We start from the raw sequence: 22128 nt of genomic DNA, 5'->3' as shown, positions 1-22128 counted from the left end.
TTTTTATTTTTGGCGAACTTCTGATGAAAGTTTTAGCGATTTTTTTCAGAGTACTTTCGGCAATAAATTTCTGATTTTTATTTGAACAAATTTGTGAACAAATATGTTAAAAAAAGAATATTGGTTGCCGCGGGCTGAAAATCTCCCTCATAAAGCTAATAATAATAATAATAAAAAATATTTCATTATTTTTTCGCTGATTTTGCTAAAAATATTGCTGTAAAGAACATCTGAGGATTTGTTGATAAATCTTCTGGCAAATTTCTGAAATGTCTTCCGGGAAAAATGTAAAAACATTTATTTGGTGGAATTTCTGAAGAAAATTTTACTACGATGCTGTCACAATTTAAAAGTACATGTAAGGTGGTAGCACCATTGTTTTCGTGGCGAATGCCAAAAAATGCCTAAATCATCCATTACTAAGAAATGTCAGATGACAATTTTCTCTAAATTTATCATACATTTCCTGCGTAATGTCATTCATATTTTAATGAATTAAATTAAAGAACTCGTAAAAATCTTAATTTGTTTAGGTATTTAGAGAATTATTGTTTTAAAGTTTCTGTCAGACAAAATTTCATGTGGATTTAGGAAGGTTAACTTTATTCCTGAACACTTTTTTTTATTAGGAGCAGGTAAAAGCCCCTGGGAGTGAAGATTTCAAAACATCATATTCCTCTTCTCCCAAAGGCATAAAACCTCCTCTTCTTTTCAAAAAAAAAAAAAACATATTTACAATTTATATGCACTTCCAGTGAGAATGTTTTTTTAAGGAAGTGCGGTTTGATAGAGTAAACTATATAAGCCTAAGAACTAAATAATAATATTATCATCTAAGAGCAAGTTCAGGTGTGTTAGGATGACTCGAAGTTTCTGGATGGAACCGGGTATAACTGTGATCCACCTTGCACCGTCTAAGCTGTCGATGGCTGTCGATGGCTCTCAGGACCGTTGTTCCCAGCTGACGGGATTGACGTTTCAACCAAGTATCCAGCGTACGATTGATGACCAATATTGTATAAATTATTAAATGGAGTACTAAGATTTTTTTAAAGAAACTAATCGAAAATATGTTTTGTAAACACCTGAACTATTTCATGTGTTTCAAATATGTTGTTGAGAATTCTTGAACAAACTTTTCGGTTTAACTTAAAAAAATGTTGGAAATAATTTAAATGTTGTTAAAAAAATTTAAAGATTTTTCAAAGATTTCACAAGAAATTTGGATAGAAATTGTTCTTGAACTCTGCAGGAAGTTGTTGCGAAATTTTTGCTTGCAAATATTTTAGGTTCTCCGAAGTTATTTATGCTAAATTTTTGAGAAATCTCACGAAATAGTATAAGAAGTACTGAAACAGGATCCAGTCACATTTCTTTATCTAGAAATTTCCTCCAAGAATTCAACAAAAAAATGAATATACAGTACTTCCACCAGAAACTACGAGAATGTTCTATTGGAATTCTGAATTTCCTGCGGATTTTATCTAAATCTGAATCTCGCATTTTTATATTTTTTTAGAAACTTTCAATATTTTTCACGGAAACTCAGAAAAGTGTGCGTCAAATTCATCTAAGGATTCCGTCTATTTTTTCTAAGTTTTTAGATCCGAAAAACTACAGTATCCAAAAAGTAGTATTTCTTATCAAATAAGGTACCCCGAGGCAAGTGAGAATCCGGGGCAAGTGAGACCTACGGCTATAATTTTATCTATTTTTTGTTTTTAAGGCAAACATTCTTCATGGAAAACATAGGTATCACACCAACGGATACTTTGAATTCAAAAATGTTATTGTTCTCACCATAAAGATACCATATATGTTATTGTTGTTCATATGTAATTTTCAATTCATTAAGTGAGATTAACGTGCTCTACTATATTCGTCGTTTAAAAATATTCTATTCAAATAAAGTCAAACTTTTTCAGTTTCAGGATAATATTTGGAGTGCTTGCAAATTATTTTAAGCGAAAAAGGTATAATTTATTTTCATTTATTACCTTTAGTTAACTGCTCCCACTTGCCCCAGTGCATTTCAGCATCTGGGGCAAGTGAGACCTATGAGAGTAAACAAACACAATGTCATAATTTGATCTCGCTGTCTTCAACCTAAGTCGAAATTGACACAAAAGTGAAGTAAAAATCGGTGCCTTAAGTAATAAATCGTTGAAATATGTTTAATTACTACTTTTCTGATGATGAAGCTATTGTTTAAAATGGTAAAGCCTTGGGTAGAACATATTTTTTTCCGAAACCATCTATTTTTCATATTTTCATCTAAGCACATTCCATTTTTTTCGTTTTCTGTTGCATAATGAGTTTTTCTGAGTGTTAAGAAACCGGCCATAAAGTATGAAAATAATTGGAAAACGACTTATTCAAAGTTCATGATTTAAACATCTTTATTTGATGATCGGAAAATTATGTAAGGGAAAACATAACATCTGTAAAATTTGAAAAATCTTTTGACGAGATTCATCAACTATGTAATATGAAAAGCAAGTTTGGAAACCTTCCGGCATGTAACTGTATAGCGCTTTTTGTTTGAAAAAATCAATTTGTTTTGCACAAGATGCTAATGTTAAATCATCTTTTTTGTCAGTGATGCGTTATTATGAGTGTTACGTAATTTATGCACGATACCTCAAAACACTGCCAACATAAATCGCTAGACATAGTTATTCGTATAAGCTATTTATAATTTATGCTACCTGACATATATGCAGCAACTATATTAAGCCATTTGTACAAACATTCCGAATGAGTCCCACTTGCCCCGTGATACGGAGTAAATGAAGATCTGCTCCACTTTTCATTATGTATAATATATAGAATGTAAAAATTTTGAAACAGTTTTAATGTCCATTATTAAGGAGAAATATACCAACAATGTCTTTTAGAACCATTGGAATTATAAAACTAATTATTTTTAGAATTTATTGGCTTGACAAAACCAAACTAGCCTTTTTTTAGGTCCCACTTGCCCCGGGGTACCTTAATAAATTTAAAAAAATAATTTCTTTTATATTTTTCATTTTAATCCAAAACTTCTCCCAAAAAAACTTCCTACGATTTTTTCCCAGCATAAAATTTACCAAAAATTTTCTTCGAGCTGAACTTTGCAATCCTAACCCAAATGATGAACTTTGATAGGAATTATTTCGTCTGTCATCAGAAATATCTCCCTGCATTCCGTAGGCATTTTCACCAGCACGATAAGATCCTCCAGAGATAATAATCTGAATCCGCTAAATGACGTCACACCTCCTACCATCGATAACACCTCGATAACTTTCTAAACAATTGAATATTAACGGCAATTCTTAGACAAACCATTTTTCATGAAAGAAACTCTGTGGAAAAAAGAATCTCTGAAAGAATACCTGGAGCAACGTCTGCCTGAGTTCCAGGATGATTTTCTGGAAAAAGGAAGACGCATTTTTGAAGGAATTCCTAGATGAATCTCTGAAGTAAGTTAAAAAAAAGTTTCTGGAGATCTACCTGTAGAACTTTTGGAAGGGTTTTTAAGAGAACTTTTGGAGAAATCTCTAAAGAAATTCTTAAAATAATCATTGGGGTAATGTCTACCAATATATTCTAGACAGACAATTACTGAAAAACAAAATCAGATTCATTTTAGATGGAATCTCTGGAGAAAATCATGAATGTCTGTTGGTATAACTGAAACAATCTATCATTACCTTACATATCTATGAGGGAATAGCCAAATATATCTGTGCAGTAATTTCAGTATGAATCTTTGGAGAAACTCATGGAAGAATTTCTGAAGGGGTTGCTAAAGAAATCTCAGTAGTTTCCCAAATGATCCCTAAAAGCTTCTTAAAAAAAACTTGAAAACACATCTATAAGAATCTTTTTATGAATTTCAGGATGGATTTCTAAAGAAGTTTGCGAATGAAACTCTGAAGGAACTCCCAGATGACTTTCCGTCGTGTATTTCCAGAATGAATTTAAAGGCAACTATGTAAGAAACTCTAAAAAAAACTCCTGAAGGAATATTCGAATTCTTTTTTTTTCTCTTGTGTGTTCCTGGATGAGTTCAAACAAGTTTCTTTCATTCTTTTTGTCTTGATGGTTGTGGTTTAAAAACCAAAATGAATTTCTGGAGAAGTCTTGAAAAAAACTTGGAGAGAAATCTCTGAAGGAACCCTTAAATGAATGTCTTAGGTAAATCCAGTATAAACCTCTAAGGTGATTACAAACTAATATCTCTCAAGCAATTACAATTAAAATCCCTATTTCGGAAGGAATCTTTGGAGAAAATCCTGAAAGAAATAACTGATGGAATTCCTGGAAGAATCTATGACGAACCTACTGTAGACATTTCTGGGGAAATCTTGGAAAAAACTTCTGGAAAAATCTCTTAATGGATCCGTTAGGCGAAACTGGATCCATTTCCTTACGTTTTGGTTTTGATTATTTATTTAACAACGAAGCAAGATTTTCAAAATCAGTTTTCATACAAATTTAGAAGAAGGATCAAGATATCTCGTGAATTTTTATCGTTTTTATAAAAACTAAATAAATTTAGAAAAACATGGTTTTTGGAAAAACGAAAAACATCTTCCGTCAGGAGAAAAGTTTAGGAGGTACCTTTATCCTTCTCCCAAATGTTTATTAATACCGATTTTGAAAATATTGCTCCGTAATTTAATCCATTTTCGTAATAACAAACCAATATCTCATCTTATAATACCCACTAAATGTCTAATTCCAAGTGAAATCTTGAAAGCAATTCAAGTAAAATTTCTACAATTAGTAAAATTTTGCTGGAAGATTTCTAAATGATTCTTTGAAAAAAAAAAAACACGCTAACTTAGCTCCAGGAGGTATTTTCAAAATGAATTTCAGGACAAATTCCTGCGGAAAAAATTGATGGCATTCCTGAAAAAAATGTTAAAGCAAATTCTCAAAAAAAAGTATGATTTTTTTGTAATCCTTTTCTGTTTTTTTTAATGAGTACATGTATTTCTAGGACGATTATCTGAAAGAGTTACCGTAGAAATATTTGAAATAATTCCAATGTGCATTTCAAGAGAACGCCATTCATGCATTTGAGAGGATCCCCTCTATTTGTCTTTTTTATTGAGATTTTCAGCCCTAGGCAGGTTCATCTCTGAGAGATTCTCGTTTGGAGCTTAGTAGAGCTCCTGTAGAAGCCCCTTAAAAGCTACCGAAAAGAGTTGCTGGAATAGTTCCAGCAAAAACGTTGAAATAATTTCTGTCAAAATCTGAGATGTCTTTTCTGGAACCATCGAAAAATTTCTGAAGATATGCTTGAGAAATTCTTGCAGGAATTTCATAATATTTTTTTTTGCCAAACTGCAAAAATTCAAAATGGATTTCCTGTAAGAATATATAAAGATATTTCCGCAGGAATCCCTAAATGAATTTGTGAAGTGATTTAAACATGAATATCTGAATAGGACATTTCCAAAGGGATTCCTAAATAATTCTGAAGAAATGCAAGTTGAACTTTCCTTTAGGATACCTTAAGAATTCTTTGAACAAACAAAAAAAATCTGAAATATAAATTAGTAAATAAGTTCGTGAATGAATCTCTGAAGAAATGTCTGGACAAATATTTGAAGCCTTCCAAAATCAAATGGAATGGCTGGAAGATTCTCAAAAAAAAAAAAACATCCTGACGGAATCTTCAAATTATTCTCTGAAGGAGAATAGTTCAAGGTATCCTGGCTAGAGTCTCTAAAGGAATGTCTGAATAAATGTCTAAAGTAATTCATGTAGAAATGTATTTCAAGAGAAGTTTTTGCAAGCATTTCTAAAGGGATGCTGGGTAGAAGCTATTAAGAAACTCCTGGAGAAATCTTTAAATGTGTACTAAAATAATAGCTGGGATATTTCCACCATGAAAAGCTATGGTAATTTCAACCAAAATCATAAGTACAATTTCTGGAGCTAACCATCAAGTAGCACCTGAAAGTATTCAAGAAAAAATCGCGTCCGTATTTCATAATAAATTCCTAGAATCCTACAAAAATGGGATTTCTGGAAGAATCTACAATTTCAGCATGAATCTCTGAAGATTTTTTTTATAAAAAAAACCCTGGAAGATTATTTGAAAAAAATCCATTCAAACCTTTGAACTTACTCCTGCAGAAGTCTCTGTATAAATTTTCAAAATAAATTTGTGAAGAAATTTGCGCAAGAGTCTCTCAAGGAATTCCTTGATGCTTGACGAAAATATTTCTAAAATGAATTTTAGGGAAAATTCTTGGAGGAATATATGCAGGCATTTTTGAAGAAATTTGTGAAGGAATCTCTCGAAGAAGCTCCAGGAAGAATCTTAAAACTATTCTCTGAAGGAGTACCTGTATGAGCTTAAGCAATTCACAGAAAAAAAAATGCCTAGATGAATTTCTTAACCTTCTTCGGGCATTGAAAAAAAGTTACGAATAATGCATTGGGGTCATTATGACCCTGAAAATCAAACTCTTATAGAATGGTGATTTTTTCACCAATTCAAATGACCAAAGTCTTATTTGATAGATAATTACGTCAAGAATGTGTTGATATGTTGAAATAGTGGTTCCGGGATCATTGGCCACCGGGAATCTGCTACACAGGGCACCATGTCGGACATGTGGGATAGCACTACATTTTGCCAGTAGTTGTAGAATATCTCGCATTCTGGACCACTTAAAAGGATACTGTCTTCGGCAAAGTTGCTCAGAATACTAAGAGCTTTCACATAGGAAACAATTTAGTTCGAGAATCACTCACTGCGTGGCGCTAGTGTTCCTATAAGCTACCAGTTCAGTCTGAATGTCGTATATCTCGCGTTCTGGACCACCTAGAAGGATACTGTCTTCGGCAAAGTTGCTCAGAAGACTAAGAGCTTTCACATAGGAAATAATTTAGTTCGAGAATCACTCACTGCGTGGCGCTAGTGTTCCTATAAGTTTCCAGTTCAGTCTGAATGTCGTATATCTCGCATTTTGGACCACCTAGAAGGATACTGTCTTCGGCAAAGTTGCTCAGAAGACTAAGAGCTTTCACATAGGAAACAATTTAGTTCGAGAATCACTCACTGCGTGGCGCTAGTGTTCCTATAAGCTTCCAGTTCAGTCTGAAATTCGTATATCACGCGTTCTAGACCATCTAGAAGGATACTGTCTTCGGCAAAGTTGCTCAGAAGACTAAGAGCATTCACATAGATAACAATTTAGTTCGAAAATCACTCACTGCGTGGCGCTAGTGTTTCTATAAGCTTCCAGTTCAGTCTGAACGTCGTATATCTCGCGTTTTGGACCACCTAAAAGGATACTGTCTTTGGCAAAGTTCCTCAGAAGAATAAGAGCTTTCACATAGAAAACAATTTAGTTCGAGAATCACTCACTGCGTGGCGCTATTGTTCCTATGAGCTTCCATTTCAGTCTGAACGCCGTATATCTCGCGTTCTGGACCACCTAGCTTCCAGTTCAGTCTGAACGTCGTATATCTCGCGTTATGGACCACCTAAAAGGATACTGTCTTCGGCAAAGTTCCTCAGAAGAATAAGAGCTTTCACATAGAAAACAATTTAGTTCGAGAATCACTCACTGCGTGGCGCTATCGTTCCTATGAGCTTCCATTTCAGTCTGAACGCCGTATATCTCGTGTTCTGGACCACCTAGAAGGATACTGTCTTCGGCAAAGTTGCTCAGAAGTCTAAGAGCTTTCATATAGTAAACAATTTAGTTCGAGAAACACTCACTGCGTGGCGCTAGTATTCTACGGTGTTTCCAGTTCAGTCTGAACGTCGTATATCTCGTGTTCTGGACCACTTAGAAGGATACTGTCTTCGGCAAAGTTGCTCAGAAGACTAAAATGTTTCGCATGGACAACAATTTAGTTCGAGAATCACTCACTGCGTGGCGCTAGTGTTCTTAGGAACTTTCCGTTCAATCTGAACGTCGTATATCTCGTGTTCTGAGCCACTTAGAAGGATTATGCCATTCGGCAAACTTGCTCAGAACAATAAAATCTTTCGCATAGAAAACAATTTAGTTCGAGAATCACTCACTGCATGGTGCTAGTGTTCCTATGAGCTTCCAGTTCAGTCTGAACGTCGTATATCTCGCGTTCTGGATCACCTAGAAGGATACTGTCTTCGACAAGTTGCTCAGAACACTAAAAGCTTTCGCAAAGAAGACAATTTAGTTCGAGAATCATTCACCGCATGGCGTTAATGTTCCTATGAGCTTTCAGTTCAGTCTTAGCTTCGTATATCTCGTGTTCTAGACCACTTAGAACGATACTGTCTTCGGCAAAGTTGCTCAGAAGACTAAAATCTTTCGCATGGAAAACAATTTAGTTCGAAAATCACTCACTGCGTGGCGCTAGTGTTCTTAGGAGCTTTCAGTTCAATCTGAACGTCGTATATCTCGTGTTCTGAACCACTTAGAAGGATACTTTCTTCGGCAAAGTTGCTCAGAACAATACAATCCTTCGCATAGAACACAATTTAGTTCGAGAATCACTCACTGCATGGTGCTATTGTTCCTATGAGCTTCCTGTTCAGTCTGAACGTCGTATATCTCGCGTTCTGGACCATCTAGAAAGATACTGTCTTCGGCAAAGTTACTCAGAAGACTAAGAGCTTTCACATAGGAAACAATTTAGTTCGAGAATCACTCACTGCGTGGCGCTAGTGTTCCTATAATCTGTCTATTCAGTCTGAACGTCGTATATCTCGTGATCTGGACCACTTAGAAGGATACTGTCTTCGGCAAAGTAACTCAGAGGACTAAAAGCTTCTACATAGAAAACAATTTAGTTCGAGAATCACTCACTGCGGGGCGCTAGTGTTCTTAGGTGCTTCCAGTTTAGTCTGAACGTCGTATATCTCGTGTTCTGGACCACCTAGAAGGATACTGTCTTCGGCAAAGTTGATCAGAAGACTAAGAGCTTTCACTTAGTAAACAATTTAGTTCGAGAATCACTCACTGCGTGGCGCTATTGTTCTTAGGAGTTTCCAATTCAGTCTACATGCCGTATAAAGGGTGAGTCGTTAATTATTGTGCCACCCTACCTTCAACTGATTCGCAGATTGTCTACAGTTGACGAAATGTAACCAAATTTTCTCAGTAGTTTAGTATATGTATGTATTTCAACTTTTTGGCATAGGTTCAAATTTAGGATGCGTTTTAGTGAAATTCAAGACATTTTCAATTAACGCCCTCCATATGGACATGTTCAGGCTCCACTTGAAACAAATAATTAAAGCTCTCTGGTTTGTTTATGCGCATCGTGCCTGATTTTCACCCAGCTCCAAGCTTATGTTTCACTGACAACCGTTCCTGAAACCTATTGACGAACATTAAGATGATCCGATAATGTATAATCATTAATTGTTCCAAGGCGCGATACCATGATTTTTGATTTTAGCATGTGATTGTACAACATCTTTTTTAGAACTGTTAACTAAATTTATTCTATATCGACCGAAATCTCACTGATAACTGCTCAATTCATTATATGTAAACAATAGACTATAAGGAGAAACTGTGCAAAATTTGGTTGAAGTAGGAAAAAAGTTACGTTAGTTTGAAAATGGCACAATAATTATCGACTCACCCTTTATCTCGTGATCTGGACCACTTAGAAAGATACTGTCTTCGGAAAAGTTGCTCAGAAGGCTAAGAGCTTTTACATAGGAAAAAAATAGTTCAAAAATCACTCACTGCGTGGTGCTAGTGTTCTTAGGAGCTTCCAGCTCAGTCTGAACGTCGTATATCTCGCGCTCTCTACCACTTAGAAGGATACTGTCTTCGTTACTCAGAAGACTAAGAGTTTTCATGATGTGATGCTACACACCAAGACGCTTTCAGCCAAATTTTGATGAGCTGAAAGATTAAGCTTTTTCGCTGAACTTTCGGCAAAATTTGCTGAGTTACAGCAAAACGTTGATGATGATCAGTAGATTTGACTGAACAAATCAGCAAACCTTGCTGAATTTTCACAAATATTTTGCTAAAACTTTTAACTCGGCAAATTTTAGTTAAAAATGTTTGGGGTGTATTGTTCTTAGTAGCTGAAAGCTTGATATAATCGTTGTGTATCCGTGTTACTATGTTTGTAAAACCTTCCAAGAAGAAAAGAAGCTTTTACATTGAAAGTTTATTTCATAATTTTCTCACAACGTGGTACCTGTGTTCTTTGGAGCTGTCAGTTTAATCTCGGGTCATGCAGTTTATTCGGATTTTTTTTTCAATTACGACTTTGAATATCTGTGCAGCAATTCCTGAGGTCAGATTTGAGCTGTATGAAATTCTCCGGGTCCGAGGAAAACAACAGAAACCCGTTAGAGAAGTGTTGGCAGGACTTGATTTGGAATACATGAACCTGATTTACCAGCTTTTGTAACGTGTTGTTGTCAGAGTTTGATGTATTATGTATCTTGTTTTCGTTGTCCGCCTTTTGGTTTTGTTATTTGCCCCTGTCTGTCGTCGCCCGCCTTCCGTTTGTCTCCTTCTTGTCGTTGTCTTCCGATAAAGTCCTTTCTTTTTGGTTCTTTTACAGATATGGACAATTTGTCCCATCAATGTTTTTAGAATAAGTAAGCAAAAAATTTTGTTTTAAACCCATAAATCCATCCTTCCCAATTTTATTTTATTTTATTTTCAATCCTTAACCTCGAAACAGCCGCGAGTACTTCGGCTTCCCAAACTAACATAGTTTTAAGGCAGTAATAAATTGAAAAATGTAAAATCAATGTAATAACAAAAAATTTCGGCTCAGTTATGCCCATGTGGCGCTTGAGCCTTCCAAACATACGAATAGATAAAAAAAAAATCTTTGGTGACAGTTTTCAAGATTTTTTAGGAACTTATGTAACATATGCTTCGGCAATGGCTTTGTGGACTTTTTCAAAAAATTTCTTCTACGGAAATTTCTTTGGAAATCCCGTCTGAAAGTTCTGTTTTTTTTACAATTCAATTGGAAAACCCTATGCTTATTACTTTGGGAATATTTGTAACACTCTTTTGGAAACATATGTGCCAATTCTTACTGATTCGGTATTTCTTTTGCAAATCGTTTTGGCGAATTCCGTAAAAGTAACCCTGCGAAAATATTTCGAATTTCCTTTTGGCGGAATTTCTTCAGCAAATTCTTTGAAAATCCTTTAGTGGATTTGATCCAAAACTTCATATAAGTTTTTTTGGGTTTTCTATTTCGGCAATTCTTTGAAATTTTGTTCGATAAATCTTTTGGAAATTTCTCAGCAGTAATATTGGAAATTGATTGAAGTTATTATATTTGAAAATACCTACAGCATAACTGTGGGGTTCGTGATTGTACTGTTAGTAACGCCAGCCTTTTAGGTGTATTGTAAGCCACGAATTGTGGGTTCGATTCCCATCCCGGTCGGGAGAAAATTTTCGCCAAACGGAAAATTCTTCATTGAGCCACTGGATATCTTACAGTCTTACATGTAATCCGTTGTCTAGTGTAAGTTATATACAGTCTGTGGTCTTTGGCTGAAGAAGGTGTGCAAATTTATCAGGCAACTCTTACGGGATTTCCTTTATCAATTTCTTTGGAAGTTTTCTTTTACCTCTTTATTCGGGAATTTTCTGCCGTAGGCAGGTTCATACCGGCTTTCTTTGGAAGTTTTATCTGCAATACCTTTGGAAATTTAGCTGACAATTACTTTTATTATTCTTTCGACAGCTCTTCACAAAATTGAATTTTTAAAAATTTCTTCAGTATTCTTTCAGCATTGGAAACTCCTTTAGAAAATCTTTACAAAATTTCGTTTGTTATTATTTTGGAAATTCAATTAGATACTCCTCACAAAATGAAAAAAACACAATGGCATGGCCGGAGAAAAGCTCATCGGAATTACCTTAAGAATTTCCAAAAATCAAGGTATTTTCAAGAAGACCATCAAAAATTAAAATTCAGAATATTTCAAGAAGCAATTTCCAAATACGTTTGAATGTTGAAATAGCTGAAGGCACCCTCAAGAAATTACCGAATGACTTTCCAAAAGAATTGCTACTGAAATTTCACAAGGGAATCCTGAAGTAGATTCCGTCTTGAACTAAATTGTTTTCTATGCGGAAGCTCTTAGTCTTTCGATCATTTTTTTCCCAAGACAGTATCCTTCTAAGATCGCGAGATATACGACGTTCAGACTAAACTGGAATCTCCCAAGCGCACTAGCGCCACATAGCGAGTGATTCTCGAACTAAATTGTATTCTATGTGAAAGCTCTCAATCTTCTGAGTAACTTTTCCCAAGTTACTTTTCTAAGTGGTCCAGATCGCAAGATAAACGACGTTCAGACTAAACTGGAAGCAACCAAGAGCACTAGCGCTACGCAGTGAGTGATTCTCGAGCTAAATTGTATTCTATTTGAAAGCTCTCAGTCTGCCGAGTAACTTTTCGCAAGGCAGTATCCTTCTAAGATGTTCAAAATGTGAGATACAAGACGTTCAGATTGAACTGGAAGCTGCTAAGAACACTGGCGCCACGCAGTGAGTGATTCTCGAACTAAATTGTTTACTATGTGAAAGCTCTTAGACTTCTGAGCAACTTTGCCGAAGACAGTATCCTTCTAGGTGGTCCAGAACGCGAGATATACGACGTTCAGACTGAAATGGAAGCTCATAGGAACACTAGCGCCATGCAGTGAGTGATTTTCGAACTAAATTAATTCCTATGTGAAAGCTCTTAGTCTTCTGAGGAAGTTTGCCGAAGACAGTATCCTTCTAGGTGGTCCATAACGCGAGATATACGACTTTCAGATTGAACTGGAAGCTTATAGGAACACTAGCGCCACGCAGTGAGTGATTTTCGAACTAAATTGTTATCTATGTGAATGCTCTTAGTCTTCTGAGCAACTTTGCCGAAGACAGTATATTTCTAGGTGGTCTAGAACGCGAGATATACGACGTTCAGACTGAACTGGAAGCTTATAGGAACACTAGCGCCACGCAGTGAGTGATTCTCGAACTAAATTGTTTCCTATGTGAAAGCTCTTAGTCTTCTGAGCAACTTTGCCGAAGACAGTATCCTTCTAGGTGGTCCAGAACGCGAAATATACGACGTTCAGACTGAACTGGAAGCTTATAGGAACACTAGCGTCACGCAGTGAGTGATTCTCGAACTAAATTATTTCCTATGTGAATGCTCTTAGTCTTCTGAGCAACTTTGCCGAAGACAGTATCCTTCTAGGTGGTCTAGAACGCGAGATATACGACATTCAGACTAAACTGGAAGCTTATAGGAACACTAGCGCCACGCAGTGAGTCATTCTCGAACTAAATTTTTATCTATGTGAAAGCTCTTACTCTTCTGAGCAACTTTGCCAAAGACAGTATCCTTCTAGGTGGTCCAGAACGCGAGATATACGACGTTCAGGCTGAAATGGAAGCTCATAGGAACACTAGCGCCACGCAGTGAGTGATTCTCGAACTAAATTGTTTCCTATGTGAAAGCTCTTAGTCTTCTGAGCAACTTTGCCAAAGACAGTATCCTTCTAGGTGGTCCAGAACGCGAGATATACGACGTTCAGACTGAACTGGAAGCTTATAGGAACGATAGCGCCACGCAGTGAGTGATTTTCGAACTAAATTGTTATCTATGTGAAAGCTCTTAGTCTTCTGAGCAACTTTGCCGAAGACAGTATCCTTCTAGGTGGTCCAGAACGCGAGATATACGATGTTCAGACTGAACTGGGAGCTTATAGGAACACTAGCGCCACGCAGTGAGTGATTCTCGAACTAAATTGTTTCCTATGTGAAAGCTCTTAGTCTTCTGAGCAACTTTGCCGAAGACAGTATCCTTCTAAGTGGTCCAGAATGCGAGATATTCTACAACTACTGGCAAAATGTAGTGCTATCCCACATGTCCGACATGGTGCCCTGTGTAGCAGATTCCCGGTGGCCAATGATCCCGGAACCACTATTTCAACATATCAACACATTATTGACGTAATTATCTATCAAATAAGACTTTGGTCATTTGAATTGGTGAAAAAATCATCATTCTATAAGAGTTTGATTTTCTGGGTCATAATGACCCCAATGCATTATTCGTAACTTTTTTTGTGGCGCCATTTTGGTTTCACCTTAAGAAAAAATTTTTTTTTCAAAAGACTCGTTTCTGCAAAATATTAAAAGTCAAGAAGTTTCATTACGATAAGTTAACTAACAAAAGAGATATTAATGCTTGAAATCGCGTTTTGGGTCATAATGACCCTAATGCACGACGAAGGTTAAGGAATTCCTGAAGGAATTCCTGAATTTTGAAAGAAATCCTTCAGGAATTTCTAAAATAATCTCTGAAGGAATTCCTGCAAAGATTCCTTGTTGGGTCTCTAAAAAAATTCCGAGAAGAATGTCTGAAGAGGTATTAAAACAGCCTTGGGAAAACTCCTGCAAGAATTCTTGAAGGATTTTCCAGGAAAATGTCCTGTGAAATTTCAGAAGAAATCATTCGTGGGATTTCTAGATGAGTCCTGTAAAAAATGGCAGAATATTTGTAGGAATTTCTAGACAAAACCCTGAAACTTGTATGAATCTCTGGAGGAATTCCTAGGTAAGTAACTGGATGACTTTCTAAAAAAAAACTTTCTATCAAGCACTCTACTACTGCTTTCATTGCCACCTGAATACCTTATTTTCATATGTTTCGAAACTGACAGCTTTGAAGGTATTTTTTTGCAGGATATAGGGTGACGAAGGGTATTATCGGCAGGTTTGTTCTCTTCGTCATGGGGTTTTTTGTGGGCCAAACTGCCTGAAATTTGGGCATATAACTCAGCTTGGTTGGGAAGGATTTGAGGCCAAATCTGAGTTCAACAGGTTTCACAAAACCCCCCCCCCCCCCCCTGACGAAGAGAACAAAACTGCCGAAAATACGTAAGTTCCCCTAGAAGAGTAATTATTGAGATGGTAGTTGCTGTCGACAAATCAATTGTATAACATATTCGCAAAGAAAAATATGCCAAGGAGATTTGTGCCATACGTAATTTGATATCATGGTAGAACGCTAACATCGAACAATTGATCAATTCATCCCATTCCAACTGTCGCGTTCCACTGCAGCAATCTTAGAATATCTCTTGCTGAAGCTAGTCTCCATATCATACGGAGCATTGCCGCTCCACAACAAGTACAGGTACTCTTCGATATAACGTACAAAAAAGTTTTCTCTTTGTACGTTATATCGAAGTGTACGTTATATCGAAGCAGAGAAAAAAATAATATGTTTTATGCTAATATTGATGATTTCGACGTGAAATTAATTCCAAATAATGATTTCGGTGAAATTCACAAAAGCAATAATGAAAAACATGAGTTTTCAAGAAAAAGTTATTTCGTTTTTTGTGCTTCGATATAACGTACATTTTGCTTCGATATAACGTACACTAAATTTTTCCCCAAATTGCGCTAATTCCAGGTAACAAGGTTAATACTGCAAGAAAACATTGGTTTGAGTGGTTTCGTTGCTTATCTGAGGGTTATTCCTGAAAAAAATTAAAATTTTCAATGTTGTACGTTATATCGAAGCAAAATGTACGTTATATCGAATTCGTTATATCGAGGGTACGCTATATCGAGGGTACGTTATATCGAAGAATACCTGTACTCCTCTTAATAAGCACCTACCAACCACCTACCGACTGTACATCGCGCGTACATGCTGTTGAGCAGACAATCATAGAGCGTTTCCTCCGTGTACATTCTCCGACTATCTCCCTAACTTGAAATATCCATTATAGTCAATAGAGCCCATCCATTGCATTTCATTGGCGTGTCTATTTGATGCGGTAACCTGCCTCCACACTCCCATCCAGTTTCACAGCCCCACAGAGGGACCAAACCTGTCTGCTGATCTCAGCCGGAGAGGCAGGTATTGAAGAGAAAGGAACTGCAGCATAGAATTCTCCACCTAATAGCAAGACGACTACCACTGCGCTAGCTGGCTAGTATGGTGCCAGGTCTGCATGCTTGTCGATCCAACCATGCCAGGTACCCAATAGAGGACGGACGGGCACAAATGGGATGCTACTCTCTGAAAATAGCCTATTATGTTAGTTTAATGCGATTTAACATAATGATTATTATGTTATAATTCAGATCGTCGGGGATGCTTCTCGCTGCTCGCTCGGCACACCTGCTCATGGCTAGCATGAGAAACACAGGTGTTGAAAGCGAGTGGAGCCACACTCGAGTCTGGAGCGGCGAGGTTGGCTGGAGGAGCATAATCGTTGGAAGTGCTGTTGAAACAATTGCGGTGAACAATTGAGAGGTAGAAGAAGATGAAGTAGAAGAAAACTGGAGAAGTAGATGATGATGATGATACACTTCTCGAATGCGAGTGAATGTTCGCTGAAGCGGAAATGGTGCTACATCTTCCTGTTACTGGAAGAAGTCATGCTCAACTCTTCGAAAGAACCTAAGAATGGATGAGAATTTTGTTAAACGTTTCATTTGACGTCGTAACCAGAAGTGAGAAATGTCATGAAAATGACATTTTTTCATTTGCTAATTTCACGACCCCCATTAAGAATGACAACATCATCAAACTGCCACAGCTAACAATCAGCATTAGAGATGGGTGAAGCTCACGGACGGAAATTCATACAAGAAATGGTAAAAATGAAAATGTCATGAATTTCATCTCATGAAATTCCGTGACATTTTCCATCACTATTTTTTTTTTTTTTTTTTTATCTAGTTCATTTATTTGGGGCTCAATCGCGTATAACGCTTTACGGAGCCGAAGATCTTTCTTTGTACTTAATAGTATACACTATACATAGTAATAACTTTTTAATGATATCTGTTAGTAATGGGTGGAAGCCAGGGTACTCGTGGCGGCTCGAGGTTAGAAGGTCACATTTTGAGGGATGGACAGGGTAAGGATTGGGCCAAAGGTTTCACTGCTGCTCATCCGGGGGTAAATCGCATCTTGCTAGCGAATTCGGTGCCTTGTGGTGTTGGTACCAACTTGTTGTGGAACTTGGTCTTCCGGATGGCCAGGAGTAGCTTGGTAACACAAAGAGGACAAAACAGAGAAAAAAAAAAACTGGAGAAGAAAACACAAGCGAATTAAACTTTTATACCAGCAGAGCGAAGAAAGTCGAAAATACATCCCATATATGTGACATCGCGGGTCCCCAACACATCTCTCACAAGAACAAAGGGTTGTCTACCTCGGGCCTCAAGGGTATCCAAAAGTAGTGCTCTGGAGGCGTCATTATCCGGGCATTGCCAAACTACGTGGTCGATGTCATCATAACCGGAACCGCACTTAGTACAAACATTGCTCAACGCGAGGTTAATCCTGTGTAAATGCGCGTCTAGCGAGTAATGGTTGGACATAAGTCTTGACATCACGCGAATGAAATTGCGACTTACATCCAAACCATACCACCACACTCGCAAAGAAACATTAGGAATAATGGAATGTAACCACCGTCCCAGCTGGCCATCTCGCCAATCATTTTGCCAACTTTGAAGAGAACTCTGGCGAACAAAATGGAAAAATTCATCATGTGAAATTCTTCTATCATAGATCTCACCTTCCTGTGCGCCCACCTTTGCGAGAGAGTCCGCCTTCTCATTGCCATAAATTGAGCAATGTGAGGGGACCCATACAAAGGTAATCTTGTAGGATCTTTCGACCAGTGCACCCATCTGCTCCCTTATTTTTGTAAGAAAGTAAGATGGATGTTTTACAGGTTTCATCGACTGGAGTGCCTCAATCGAACTAAGGCTATCCGAGAAGATGAAGAAATGGTCTACGGGCATGTTAGAAATCATCCCCAAAGCGAAATTGATTGCTGCCAGCTCAGCAACATTTTCCATCACTAGTCGTACAAATAAAAGAAGGACGTTCAAGAGAGACAGACATGACTTAGTTCCTTTCAATAGTTACACTAGAAGTAGTCAACCATCGCCGCGAACATCGATTGTACATTCGATCTAGGTACTTGACTGCGTCAGAACTCAATCGGGAAGAAGATTAAGTCACGGTTTTCCATTATCTTCTCGAAGACAACAAATGGCGAAACGGGGAGCGCTGCGTGACGGCACTCCGGATGTACGAAAGCAAGCATACACAAACGGATATGTGACAAAGACGGTGCACGCGTTCCGGATTCGGATTTTCACGCTTTGATAGAGAGTTGAGGGATAATCAACTGTTTGACTTCTGGAGTGGTGTTTTGCTGACGGAAAATTTGGTTACAATTGAGGACTGGAACAAACGAACGAACGATACGTTGGAATTGATATAGCTTTTACCAATATCTTACAATTCTGAAATGGAGAGATTCTTGATACATACCTGTTTGTGCATTTCGACATTGAGTCCATATGACATCTCGTAGTACTGAAACGGGGAATTGTGAAAAAGATAAAAATTATTAAATGCCATTAAAGTGTAAAAAAGTGATTGGAATGACAGTATTTGTTTCGAAACTAGAAAGGAGATAATCCAAAAGGAAATGCTGGAGAATTTCATGGAAGAATTTCTGGAAATTCTGTAAGAAGAAATATCCGTAGAAAATCCCGGGAGAACTTCCGAAAAAAAAATCACGGAGAAAAACCTGGAGTAATATCCAGAGAAATTCCTGGAGAAATTTCCGAAAAAATTCCTGGAGAAATTTCCGGAAAAATTCCTGGTGAAATTTCCGGAGAAATTCCTGGAGAAATTTCCGGAGAAATTCCTGGAGGAATTTCCGCAGAAAAGGAGGAGGAATTCCTGGAGGAATTTCCGCAGAAATTCCTGGAGGAATTTTCGAAGAAATTCCTGGAGAAATTTTCGAAAAAAAATCCTGGGGTAATTCCCAGAAAAATTTCCGGAAAAAATCTTGGAGGAATTTCCGGAAAAATTCTTGGAGGAATTTCCGGAGAAATTCCTGGAGGAATCTCCGGAAAAATTCCTGGAGGATTTTCCGGAGAAATTCCTGAGAAAATTTACGAGGAATTTCTGTAGAAATTTCCAGAGAAATTCCTGGGGGAATTTCCAGCAAAAATTCTGGAGGAAGTTCCAGAGAAATTCCTGGAGGCATTTCCAGAGAAATTCCTGGAGGAATCTCCAGAGAAATTCCTGTAGGAATTTCCAAAGAAATTCTTGAAGGAATATCCAGAGGAATTGCTGGAGGAATTGCCGAAGAAATTCCTGGTTGAATTTCCAGAGAAATTCCTGGAAAAAAATCCGGAGAAATTGTTGGAGGAATTTCCGGAGAAATTTCTGGAGGAGATTCCGGAGAAATTCTTGGAGGAATTTTAGGAGAAATTCCTGCAGGAATTTCCGAAGAATTTCCTGAAGGACCTTACGAAATAAAATCCAAAAAGAATTTCCAAACAAATTCCAGAAGGAGTTTCCAAAGAAATTTCAGAGGGAATTTCAAAAGAAATTCCTGGAGGAATTTCTAAAGAAATTTCTGGAAGAATCTCCAAAAACAATCCTGGAAAAATTTCCAAAAAAAAATCCAGGAAAAATTTTCAAAGAAATTTCTACAGGAATTTGCACAGAAATTCCTGAAGGGATTTCCAAAGACATGCCTTGAGACATTTTCAAAGAAATTCCAGGAGGAATTTCCAAAGAAATTCATGAAGGACCAAATTCCTGGAGGGATTTCCAAAGAAATTCCTGGATGAATTTCCAAAAATCCAGAAAGAATTTTCAAACAAATTTATGGAGGAACTTCCAGAGAAATTCCTGAAGGAATCACCAGAAAAATTCCTGAAGGAATTTTCGGAGAAACTTCTGGAGGAATATCCAGAGAAATTGCTGGAGAAATTTCCGAAGAAATCCCCGGAGGAATTTCCAGAGAAATTGCTGGAGGAATTTCCGAAAAACTTCTGGAAGAATTTCTAGAGAAATTCCCGGAGGAATATCCGAAGAAATTCCTTGAGGAATTTCCAGCGAAATTCCTGGAGGAATTTTGAGAGAAATTCATGGAGGAATTTCCGAAGAAATTCCTGGGAAATTTCCGAAGAAATTCCTGGAGGAATTTCCAGAGAAATTCATGGAGGAATTTCCAGAGAAATTCATGGAGGAATTTCCAGAGAAATTCATGGAGGAATTTCCAGAGAAATTCCTGGAGGAATTTCCAAAGAAAATCCTGGAGGAATTTCCACAGAAATTCATAGAGGAATTTCCAGAGAAATTCCTGAAGGAATTTTGGGGGAAATTCCTGGAGGAATTTCCGGAGAAATTCCTGGAGGAATTTCCGGAGAAATTCCTGGAGGAATTTCCGGAGAAATTCCTGGAGGAATTTCCAGAGAAATTCCTGGAGGAATTTCCAGAGAAATTCCTGGAGGAATTTCCGGAGAAATTGCTGGATGAACTTCCGGAGAAATTTCTGGATGAATTTCCGGAGAAATTCCTGGAGGAATTTCCGGAGAAATTTTTGGAGGAATAACCAGAGAAGTTCCTGGAGGAATTTCAGAAAAAAAACATCCTGAAGGGATTTCCGAAGAAATTCCTGGAGGAATTTCCAGAGAAGCTCCTGGAGGAATTTCCAGAGAAATTCCTGGAGGAATTTCCAAAGAAATTCCTGGAGGAATTTCCGAAGAAATTCTTGGAGGAATATCCAAAGAAATTTCTGGAGGAATTTCCGAACAAATTCCTGAAAGAATATTCAAAGCAATTTCTGGAGGACTTTCCAAAGAAATTCCTGGACGAATTCCCTATGAAATTCCTGGAGGAATTTCCAAAGCAATTCCTGAAGGAACTTCCAAAGCAATTTCTGAAGAAATTTCCAAAGGAATTGCTTCGGAATTCCTTCTAGGAATTCCTACGGAAGTTCTTCTAGGAATTCCTCCGGAAGACGAATTTCGGAGTTGTTCCGCAAGTTCCTCTAGGAATTCCTCCGGATGATCCTCTAGGAATTACTACGGAAGTTCCTCTAGGGATTCCTCCGGAAGCTCCTAGAATTCCTCCGGAAGTTCCTCCAGGAATTCCTCCGGAAGTTCCTCTAGGAATTCCTCCGGAAGTTCCTCCAGGAATTCCTCCGGAAACTCGTTAAGCAATTCCTCTGAAAATGCCACTAGGAATTCCTCCGGATATTCCACTAGGAATTCCTTTGGAAATTCCTCCAGGAAATCCTTTAATGCTTTTCTTCAGGAATCTTTGGAAAAATTTTAGACCATATCCCGGAGAAATCTTAGAAGAAATTCGTGAAGGAAGTTCAGGGGGTATCTCTACTAGAGTCTTTAAAAAACCCTTGAGGAACTTCTAGAACAGTGGAAAAAAGTCTTAATAGCGATCTCATCAAAATCTAATTAAATTTGTTCTACCATTTCAATGGCTATCTCAGGTACTCAATCAGTTATTAAACCGTCGCCCAGTCTGTCCATCAGCTTTAACAGAGAACACCCTTTTTTTAATCATTCCCATCACGTTCAAAATTCCATTTTTCATGCTTGATTCACTCAGCCCCCACTCGTACCTTCCCCATCGTTATCACCAACAACAACACTAGCAGCATCAGCGGCCAGCAGTGATACTTCCATGTCCGACACATCGAATCAAACAACCAATCAGAAATCGCTTTTGATGCGCACGCCGGCCGCGAACAACACACCCGAGCTAATTAAAAACGGGAAATTATTTTCCCATCAGGCAGGGGCGTTGTGTTTACTACAATCGCGATTTCATGTTGTGTCCGTACGTACGTTGGCATTGGGGGGACCCGTGATGGGTGAGAATGATTCACATGGGGCATTTGAAACAACTAGCCTTTTCGTATCAAAAAGTGAACAACATTGTTTCGATCATTGTAGGGGTTAATTGAAACTGTTTAAAAGTTGTTCGATTAGCTTTTGAACAGAGGTATGATAACATTTGACTGATAAAAAAGACCAATCATTGTCAAGAATAGATTGTGTGTACAGTACTGACGTCTGCCACAATAGATTGCAGGTACCCTTTCAATCTTTCAATATTTTGCAATACTACTTATAATAAGGATGGTCTGATATAGTCGCACAGTACCGACGCCTGCCACGTTAGTTTGCAGATCCTTGTTACCTCTAAAGTGAGAAGTCATCTAATGGCTCTGTAGCTTAGTGGTAACGCACCTGATCCACATACACCTGTCGTGGGTTTGAATCCCACAAGTATTTTTTAATATAT

General features: G+C 37.6%; 1 protein-coding gene across 2 annotated transcripts in view; it reads right to left on the bottom strand.

The window, feature by feature from the left end:
• Positions 1-22128, bottom strand: part of LOC109428914 (protein groucho) — a 140510-nt gene that overhangs the window by 51558 nt on the left and 66824 nt on the right. For both annotated transcript variants that reach the window (XM_062855365.1, XM_062855364.1), the window contains exon 5: positions 18328-18372. In XM_062855365.1, coding sequence (XP_062711349.1) covers positions 18328-18372 — 45 coding nt within the window. The remainder of the gene's footprint in view (positions 1-18327; positions 18373-22128) is intronic.

This window comes from Aedes albopictus, chromosome 3 (assembly GCF_035046485.1).
Source record: "Aedes albopictus strain Foshan chromosome 3, AalbF5, whole genome shotgun sequence".
Classification (NCBI taxonomy): Eukaryota; Metazoa; Arthropoda; class Insecta; order Diptera; family Culicidae; genus Aedes; species Aedes albopictus.
The sequence above is the reverse complement of the archived record's forward strand: the minus strand, read 5'-3'. Positions and strand labels throughout refer to the sequence as shown.